General features: G+C 65.7%; 1 protein-coding gene across 4 annotated transcripts; it reads left to right on the top strand.

Moving 5' to 3' along the window:
• The first annotated feature begins 1,280 nt into the window (after positions 1-1,280).
• Positions 1,281-8,844, top strand: PLD4 (phospholipase D family member 4). Of its 4 annotated transcripts, none has more exons than XM_010968843.3 (10): positions 1,281-1,434; positions 3,736-3,938; positions 4,742-4,925; positions 5,101-5,221; positions 5,706-5,833; positions 6,374-6,574; positions 7,267-7,406; positions 7,574-7,739; positions 7,812-7,908; positions 8,356-8,844. In XM_010968843.3, exons 1-10 carry the CDS (start codon positions 1,408-1,410, stop codon positions 8,556-8,558), a joined length of 1,470 nt encoding a protein of 489 aa, XP_010967145.2. In that variant the 5' UTR covers positions 1,281-1,407; the 3' UTR covers positions 8,559-8,844. The 4 variants fall into 4 exon arrangements, with proteins under 4 accessions (XP_010967145.2, XP_045361711.2, XP_045361712.2 ...); XM_045505755.2 differs by having other exon boundaries at positions 7,816-7,908; positions 8,356-8,495; XM_010968844.3 differs by having other exon boundaries at positions 1,284-1,434; positions 3,742-3,938.
• The last annotated feature ends 869 nt before the right edge of the window (positions 8,845-9,713 follow it).

Genomic DNA, 9,713 nt, shown 5'->3' with positions numbered 1-9,713 from the left:
CTTCGCAGAGAGGGGCGCCCGCCCCCCCCACCCCTGGGGCCAGCAGACACACAGCGACACGTGGCTCGGCTCGCAGGCAAGGGCCTGCTCCCGGCAGCCACAGGCGACGCTGACTCCCACCCCCGACACCAACCTGAAAAGTCAGACGCCCCAGGTGCAGGAAGGCACGGAGCACTGGGGGACCCACCAGCTGGCACTCTCTTGGAAGGTGAAGATGTGTCCCCATCAGTGGAGGAAACGAGGCCAGCAGACTCGGGCATCCAGCAACCCCGCCAGAGAGCAGAGGCCTCCCTGGTTGTGGCCTGGAGAAGACGGCCAGCGCTCAGAGTGTCCGGGAGAAAGTAAAGAGATCTTGGGGGCAGTGAGTGGCACTGTCCCCATTCACTTCCCGGCCTACCCACACTGGCCCCAGGACTCCACCCTCAGGAACTGACACCCACCCCAGTGACGTCCTTCCCCCGAGTCACCCTGCGGTCAGCACCCTGGACAGGGCCTCGGCAGCCCCTGCCCTGCTGGGGTCTTCCAGGCCGCAGGCACACAACCAGACCTCGCTCAAAGGGAGGGGCTATTCTAAAGGTCCCTGTCTTCTGGGCAACAGGGACTTCTATTCAGGAAGCCCTGGTCGAGGGGAGAGGGGGATGGATGGGGCAGAGGGAGGCAGAGACCCTTCCTGTGAATCCAGGCTGAGCACTAGCAAATGATAGTGAAGCCTGCCTTTTCAGAAAGGCCAGTGAGCCGCCCACCTGCGTTCTCCAGGGTAGAGGCCCTTGCTGCCTCTATTCCCCAGCCTCCCTGCAGCTAGGTGCAGCCACGTAACTAAGTTCTGAATCACGAGACAGAAGTGGAAGTGCCCTGTGGGACTGCCGGGATGTCTCCTCTGACCTGTCCCTTACATGCTCTTAGGAGCATGAGGCAATGGCTGAGCTCCAGCAGCCATTGTGGGGCAATGAGGCTAGAGTTTGGTCTGGTCAACCCTCAGGGTTGGGAGTTGAGAGCTGGAGGGACCTGGCTCCCAAGGGCTGAGGAGCCCACACCATCCCTCGGCTGCCAGCCCTGGCACCTGGTAGGTGTGACAGAGAAATAAACAATCTTGCTCAAGCCTTGGCTCCTTGAGTCTCAGTGGTTTGTGCCAAACCAAACTCAGGATACACAGGCCCGTGATTTGGGGATGGGGACGGGGGAGGGATTTCCCCTGGAGGTGAAAGTCCTCAGTCCTGCCCTCTAGCTGGCCCACTCGGCTCCAGATGTCCTTTGGGGGCGTGGAGAGAGGTACTTGGGACAAAGAGGAAGTGGGCAGAAGAGGAAGCAACAGGCGGTGGGGAGGAGACAGGTGGGCAGGAGGAGAGGCAGCCACTGAGCCCGCCCGCGAGCGCGAGCAGGGGACCTGCAGTCTGCGGCGGAGCCACGATGAGCACCAGGGCAGGACCCCCAGAGGTGAGTGCCAGTGGGCCAAAGGCCTGGAGAAGGGGGCTCCGGTCCACTGCCCCGTGGCCCTCGGCTGCCAGCAGCCCTGGGCCTAGAGGGTCACCAAGCCTCCAGCTGGGCCTGCAGACCACCTATTCCTCCCCCAGTTTGTGCAGCCAGGACACCAGGGCCTCAGGGTCTCCCAGCGAGTTGACAGCAGGCCCTCTGCCCTGGCCTGGGCCACGCAGCTGCGCCCCACACCCCACAGGGCAGGATGTCCCACCCCTTCAGCCGTGACCCCCGATGCCTGCAGGGTCCCACGGCTGCCCACCATGGGGCTGGGGAAGCTCAGAGCTGTCCCATGGGGGCCTCCCACCCTGTCACAGCCCTGAGATGCCAGCGCTAATGGGTCATCCTCTCCCGACAGCTGGCTTCACCTCAGGGACGCACAGGGTCCCCAGGGCTGCAGCTGCCGAGAGTCCCTTGGGTGGCTGGCACCCCAGGCCCATGCAGCTCCCAAAGGCCAAGTGGAAGAGATGCCCTCTGGGGATGGGTGGCCTGGCAGGTGCCTTAGACGGGCTCTGCGTTCCAGGTGGGGGCAGCGGGGGCAAGGCTGCTGCGCTCCAGTCTTCCTGTCTGCCTGGGGCCCTGGGCTGTGCTGCCAGGACCCCACCCAGGCCCGCACATCCGCTGCCTCTCCTGAGAGTTAATGAAGGGGCCTGGGGAGCCTGTTCACGATGAAGGCCTGATGCGGCACCCCGTCCTCCCTGAGGCAGGGAGGGGCGTGGCAGGCCCCTGAGCTCCCCTCTGTGAGGTGGGGGTGGGGAAGCACCCTGACCCCCGCTACGGGGGCTCCCCGACAGGGAGTGGGTGCTGGCCTCCAGGCCCTGCCTGAGTCTCCCTTTCTCACTCAGTTTCCGGGGCCCCAGCACCCTGTAGTGGTCCTAGCTCAGGGCAGACGCAGCCCCAGGCTCAGCTCCTGTGGCCGCCTCTTCCCTACACTGAGGCAGGACAGGGTGTCTGGGAGGACAGTCCTTCAGAGCCCGCGAGGCCAGCTGCACTCACAGGCCTGCAGCACGACCCCAGCCCCAGGCCCAGGCTGCAGGGCCGCTTCCCCACCGAGGCCTGGAGGGAACAGTTGGCTGCCCGGGCGACCTGGTCACCGGGCATGGGCCCCTCGCTGCAAGCCAGGGAGGACACCCTAAGCGCGGGAGCGCCCTGCTCGTGGTGGCGTTTGAGGCTGCCCTGGGAAAGGGCCCAACTCCAGCCCGGGCCTCAGCCTGGCTTCCAGCTCCTTGTGGAGGTGACCACTCTGAGGGGACAGGACGGATCTTCTGTCCCCAGCTGGCTGTCCCCAGAGTCCTGCTGGAGAGGGAGAGCCCCAGCCAGCGCTGCAGGGTCCCCACTCAGCCCCCAGCCCCCTGAACAGCAGCGCTTTCTCTGTGCTGGGTCTTTGCTGCTGGCCGGCTCCCAGGAGGGGCTGCCTGGCGGCCGGGCCGGGGACCCAGCCCCGGGAAGGGAAGCAGCTGTTTACAGGCCCGAGTTGAGAGGGCCGGGCTCGAAAGCAGAAATGGTATCAGACACACTGAAGTTGTGGTTGAAACAAGGAACTGAGATTCAGACACCCACACTCCCACCAAGAGGGAGACTGAAAGGGAGAACAGCGGGTCCTGCGTGTCCTGGGCACCGGCCGGGAGGCGCACACACGCGCACACGTGCTGGTGACAGGCCAGGGCTCACCATCCTCAGGTCCACCACCTGCAGGCCGAGCAGGGTGAGGGGCTGATCTTGGGCAGGAGTGGGTGGCCTCTGGGGGTTTGAGTGGGTGTCTGCAGAGGTTCCCATAAAGTGGCGTCCCCAGTGCCCAGCTGCCCAGGCTGGAGCTGCGGGTGATGCCGGGGTGACCCGTGCAGGTGCTGAGGCCTCTGCAGAGCGCACCGCTGGCCCCTGAGTGGCCTGGCTCCACGCCACCCCACAGCCCGTGGGACAGGGAGGCTGGCATGGTAGGATTGGGGTCCCCAGGGGCAAAGACAGAACCAGGCATGGGGGAACAGGGGCTCCTAGGTCAGTGGACTTCCAGCACCAGCCACATCTCTCTGTCTCAGGGGACCTGGGAAGACAGCCAGTTACCTGTGGCCACAAGGTGGCCCCCAGGTCTCCCATTGCCCCAACTCCTCAGCGCCATCCTTTCCTACCCCAGTACCCCCCAGCCGCAGACTGCCCTCCCTGGGGGCGGGGACAGTCTGTCTCAGCACTGGAGGGGCTGTCAGGCCCACCAGGAGCAGAGCTTGGCCATGCAATCTGGGGACCCTGTGGTGACGCCTTCTCCAGTTGCAGGTTCTGGGGTTGCTGGCCATGCTGGGACTGGGCACTGTGACGCTCACCTACCTCCTGTGGCAACTGCCCCTTCTTTCCACCGGGGGCCGAGCACACCCCCAGGGAGGACCTGCCGGGTCCTGGGGCCTTGGCTCCAGCCTGGCCTGGGAGCCCCTGGGAGGGGAGCCCCAGCAGCAGCCGCAGAAGGACTCCTGCCGGTGAGCGAGCCTGTGGGGTCGCAGGGCGATGGGTGGGTTTCAGCTCCGGGTTGCTGCCTGCCTCCCTGCCGTTGGAGCACCCCAGTGGGTGAGCATTGCCCTCTGCCACCTCCTCTTGGGAGATGCAGGTTCTGGGGAGGGCAGGCAGCGAGGCTGGGGGAGCTGGGGGGAGTAGGGGCTGGAGCTGGTGCAGGAGACCAGACGACTTGGGGTGCTCTTTGCAGCAAACACAGGCTGCCACCTAGGGACTCTGATGAGGTGGGGAACTCTGGTCCCACCCAGCCAATGCATGGCACAGTCACAGCCCTCCCACCCGGGGGTGGTATCACAGCTCCCCCCGCCCCACCTCTGCCGGTCCTGCCCTGCTCTGGCATCCTGGAATCCCAGAACCTCCCCAGGGAAGAACCGGCTGTGTGCACATCCTGATGGAGACAGTGCTCCCCTCCCCTGGCCCAGCCCTTCCCTCTGGGTCAGCTCCGGTGTCTCCCAGGGTATCCGCACCTGCAGGAGCCCAGACCCAGCGGCTGTGCTGAGCTCCGGGAGCGGCAGCTCGGGGTGGGGGTGGGGGACAGGGCCCGGGCTCTGATTGCTCTGCTCTCACGCACTCCCTGGGAGTCACCGCCCCTCAGGCCTGCCCTGCCTGGTCTGGTCCGCTGCCCTCTCCCTGCACCCTGGCCTGGGATCAGCCACTGGCCACGGGCCACGCTGGCAGCAGCCCCGCCTACTTGGCCGACTGGGGTGGAGCAGGTGACCGAGGCAGGCAGGTGGCTCCTGCATCACACTTGGCCCCGCTCCCTCCGCAGCCTCATCCTCGTGGAAAGCATCCCCCAGGACCTCCCGTCTCTAACAGGCAGCCCGTCGGCCCAGCCCCTGGCCCAGGCCTGGCTGCAGCTGCTGGATGCCGCCCAGGAGAGCATCCACGTGGCCTCCTTCTACTGGTCTCTCACGGGCCCCGACATTGGGGTCAACGACTCGTCTTCCCAGCTGGTGCGCCCCGCCCCCGCCCCCGCCCCTGAGGCACACAGCAAGTCCAGCGGGCAGCACGTCTGTCTGACCGAGCCGTGGGCGTCAGGGGTGGCCTCCTAGGCGGGGGTCTGGGTCCTTCCTAGTGTTGGGGGTGATGGGCTAGGGGTGGCCTCGCACAGCTGGCCTGCTCTCGCAGGGAGAGGCCCTTCTACAGAAGCTGGAGCAGCTGCTAGACAGGAACGTTTCCTTGGCTGTGGCCACCAGCAGCCCGACGCTGGCCAGGAAGTCCACCGACCTGCAGGTCCTGGCAGCCCGAGGTGGGTGCCTGCCATCCTGGGCCCTGGGCCCTGGGGCTGAGCCCAGGTGACTTGCTTGTGCCCTGGGAAAATGGAGAGCAATGCGGCTGCCGGGGGGGGGGGGGGCGGGGGGAGGCCGGGAAAGGCTTCCTGTGCCTCCCTGGGACCCCAGCGCTGGTTCCAAGGAGCCGGACGTGTTACTTTCCACTGGGCAGAGCACAGGGTGATGTCTGGGCCCTGCTGAGCCCAGCTGCCTCGCCCTGTGTGTGGGTGGAGGCTCGGCCAGGAGCGAGAGGCAGCAGGGGCCATCCTCCCAGAGCTGGGCTGCCTGGGGGGACCCTGGGACGGTCAATGCCTCTGTTCTCCCACCTGGAATATGGGGCCGATGACAGCAGCGACTTAGTAAGGCTGCTGTAAGCAGAAATGAATCAACCCAACAGTAAAGAGATGAGCATCGGACGCAGCACGAGGTCAGTTCACCCCATGGCCCTGAACTCTTGGCCAGGTGCCCAGGTGCGACGCGTGCCCCTGGGGAGGCTGACCGGTGGCGTTTTGCACTCCAAGTTCTGGGTGGTGGATGGGCGGCATGTCTACGTGGGCAGTGCCAACATGGACTGGCGGTCCCTGACGCAGGTGAGTCCCAGGGCCCCAGAGGGAGACCCACCCAGAGCTTGTCCTGTCCTGTGCCCCTGGGGCTCTGCCTGCTGTCCCCACGTGGGCAGTCACCCAACAGAACCTGGGTGACGTAGCCATGCCATTTAACCCCATGGAAAGATGTTCAAGTCACCTTATGCAGGGACCCATGCAGACAAAGCAGGATCCCTTTTAGGAAAAGCAATGCTTTAAGCACGTGTTAAAAATGGTGATGGCGGGTGTCACTTGGCCACGAAGAATGAGCATTTTCCTTTCTTCTTTGTGCATGTATGTGTTCTCTCTTGTTTTGTTCGGCAATGAACACATATGGCCTTGACCGTTGGGACACAATGCTCAAGACAACTAGGGGCCCACTGGGCACCCCACCCCTCAGCGCCCCCAGCACCCAGTCCACTGCGGGCTCCTGCAGGGGGCGCCGCTGCAGACTGGCCGCCAGTCGGGGGACTGCACCTGCCCAGCATCTTGGCCTGGGTGCTCCCGGCCCGGCCCCCTTCCACAGCCACTGCCCTGGCCCTGCAGGTGAAGGAGCTCGGCACCATCATCTACAACTGCAGCCGCCTGGCCCAGGACCTGGAGAAGACCTTCCAGACCTACTGGGTGCTGGGGGCGCCAGAGGCAGTCCTCCCCAAACCCTGGCCTCGGAACTTCTCATCCCACATCAACCACTTCCAGCCCCTCCGGGACCACTTTGATGGGGTGCCCACCACGGCCTACTTCTCAGTAAGGGCAGTTGAGGAGGCCTGTGGGAGGCCCTCCTGCCCTGAAGACACCAGGGCATCTCCTAGGTTCTCAGGGCGATGGCTCGGGGACACCGTGGACAGGGCTGTGGTCTCAGGTCGAGGGGCCAGCTGGCATCGGCAGCCCCAGGGCTGTGCTAGGATGCCGGCACCGCTCCAGGAGAGGACACTGTCATCACCACCCACAGGAGACAGGAGGCCCGGGTAGTGGGGCGTCCGGTGGCCCTGGGGGTCTCTGAGCATGCTGTTGGGTGGGGCCTAGGGGCTCCGACTGGAGACTAGGGAGGGTGAGAGGAGGACCAGTTCATCAAGCCAGTCTGTTCCTCTGCAGGGGAGGGAGGGAGCTGGGGGGCGAGCTGGTCATGCCCACAGGCAATGCCCCTCCCGCGGGGTACCCTGGTGCTGGTCTACAGCGGGCACCCAGAGTCAGAACCAGGATGCTTCTCAGAGGGGGCTGGGCAAGCACGGGAGCTTCCTGTGGGGTCAGGCTGCCAGGGGCACTCCTGAGGCCCCTGTTTAGAGCCTCCTTCTCTCCCCACCCCGGGCAGTGTGCCCCTTGTCTTCCTCCTGGCTCCTAGTGCCGGAGGGTGACGCATGATGGGGAAGAGCCCATCCAAGAATGCAGCAGGTTGGAACAGGGCCAGCGGTGCCCCAGAGACTTCTCTGCCCACGCAGGCGTCACCGCCCGCGCTCTGCCCCTCCGGCCGCACCCGGGACCTGGATGCGTTGCTGGAGGTGATGGGGGGCGCCCGGGAGTTCATCTATGCCTCGGTGATGGAGTATTTCCCCACAACTCGCTTCCGCCACCCCACCAGGTGGGTCAGGCAGAAGCCAGGTGGCGTTGGAGGGGGAAGACTGGCTCTGCGGATGGGCAGCTCCAGGCCTGTCTCCTCTCCTGCCAGGACCCCTGCCCGCCCAGGGCTCACAGGCAGGGCCCCGTTGGCCTGAGACCCCTATGCCTCCCCTTCCTGCCCCTCCCCAGGTACTGGCCGGTGCTGGACACAGCGCTGCGGGCGGCGGCCATCGGCAGGCATGTGCGGGTGCGCCTGCTGGTCAGTTGCTGGCTCAACACGGACCCCAGCATGTTCCCCTACCTGCGGTCCCTGCAGGCCCTCCGCAGCCCCGCGGCCAACGTCTCCGTGGACGTGGTGAGGACCTGCTCCCTGGCGGGACCGGGAAGCAGCCTCCCTGTCCCTGACACACCCTCTCTGCTCCCCAAGAAAGTCTTCATCGTGCCAGTGGGGAACCACTCCAACATCCCGTTCAGCAGGGTGAACCACAGCAAATTCATGGTCACAGAGAAGACGGCCTACATCGGTGAGCAGGGGGCTCAGAACCCCTGAGTCCTTGGGGATGCCAACGGAGGGGACAGCACACAGAGAGGCCACACAAGCCCACGAAGGGGGCCGTGTCCCCACAGCAGTGACCAGGCCAGGCTGCTGAAGGGGTCAAGTCCTCTCCATGGGAGGCAGCAGCCCAGCTGTCACCTGTCCCTGCAGGGCAGGGGGACATCTCCAGCACTGAGTCCCAGGGGGCTGAGTTGGCAGGGTGATGCGGGGGGAGTGCCCACAGAAGAGCTGGCTGGCCACCCTGCATCGGAGGGGCTGCATGGCTGCAGCTGGACGACAGCAGGGCAGCTGGTGTGCCCACCTGTCTCCAGAGCAGCAGCCAGTGCCACGGGACTGGGCTGGGCGGGACGGGGCAGCAGAGAAGCCCAGGAAGGCTCCGTCACCCAGCCTCTCTCTCCCGCCCACCCACCTGCAGGCACATCCAACTGGTCAGAAGATTATTTTAGCAGCACCTCGGGTGTGGGCCTGGTGGTCACCCAGAGGGCCTCGGGCGCCCAGCCGGGGGTGACCACTGTGCAGAAGCAGCTGCGGCAACTGTTTGAGCGAGACTGGAGCTCCCCTTACGCTGTCGGCCTGGATGGACAAGCCCAGGGTCAGGACTGTGTTTGGCAGGGCTGAGGTCCAGCCCTTCCTGGCGGGGGGGTGGGGCCTGCTCCCCAGCCGGCCTCCCTGCGCGGCTCCCAGTCTGGACTCCAAGCAGCTCCACCCACACAAGCCCTGATGGGGGGCAGGACTGCCCAGCGCGGGGCAGGTGCAGACCATTTGCTCTCCCTCTGCTCTCCAAATCCAGCCCCTCTTAAACCTCCACCTCTTCTGGGGGGTCCTCCAGAATGTCCCTCCCTGACTCCCATAGAGCCACAATCCATGCCCACAAGTGGGACCTTAAGAAAATACGTGAGCCTTCTTGTCTCTCCATGTGAGTCCTGCGTGGGGCCCCGCCCCCTCCACAGCCCGAGGCTGGAGTTCAGCCCACCCACCCGTGAGGGACCTGCATCCACGTGGTCATATTGAGGCTGGGCCAGGCACGTGCCATGGGAGCTCCTGACTCACCAGTGCCCAGTCTGGGCCCACAGGAACCCAGGGACCAGTAAGGGGTGGGTGCACAGGAGAGGGGACCCAGGCCTGTAGGGGCAGGGCTGCTGCGGCACTCAGGCCTGGCGCGGAAGGGGCCGGGGCTATGTGGGTGGAGTCACGAGGACCTGGGTTTGAGCTGGGGCAGGGTGATGAGAACTGGGGGGATGAGAACTCAGATGCAGCCCCATTGGCACTCACCGACCCCTGGTCACCACCTGCCACCGCCCTGCAGAGGCAGGGGCTGAGTCCTGGTCTGACGTCTCTGTTTGGTTCCGGCCCTCCTGCCGGTAGTGCCGGCTCAGAAGCCTGTCTCAGCCCCCTGCCCCCCACCTCCTGGTTTCGGACCTTGGCGCAGAGCCCACTTGCCATGGGACGAGGCCCCCAAGGCCACCCTAGGCTAGAGCTGGGGGCTGGCTCAGGGTCTGAGAGGCCCTGGCCACTGAGGGAGCTGAGTGAGTGGATACCATGCCCATCCTGGGCCACCATGTCCCTGCTCCCAAGTCCTCTCGGCCTCAGAGAGGAAGTTCCTCAAACCTGGCCTGGCTCCGGCCCAGGCCCCCAGGGATCTGGAGGGGGTGCCGTGGGTCCACACAGGCCTGGGAACTGGCCTGTGTGGGGGCTGCAGCCCACCCCCAGCCACACGTCACAGGACTGCACCCCAGGAGCAGCACCTGGACCCACCCTGCTCCCCAGGCCAGC

This window comes from Camelus bactrianus, chromosome 6 (genome assembly GCF_048773025.1).
Source record: "Camelus bactrianus isolate YW-2024 breed Bactrian camel chromosome 6, ASM4877302v1, whole genome shotgun sequence".
NCBI classification, from domain to species: domain Eukaryota; kingdom Metazoa; phylum Chordata; class Mammalia; order Artiodactyla; family Camelidae; genus Camelus; species Camelus bactrianus.
Note: the sequence above shows the minus strand (reverse complement) of the source record. Positions and strands in the feature narration are given on the sequence as shown.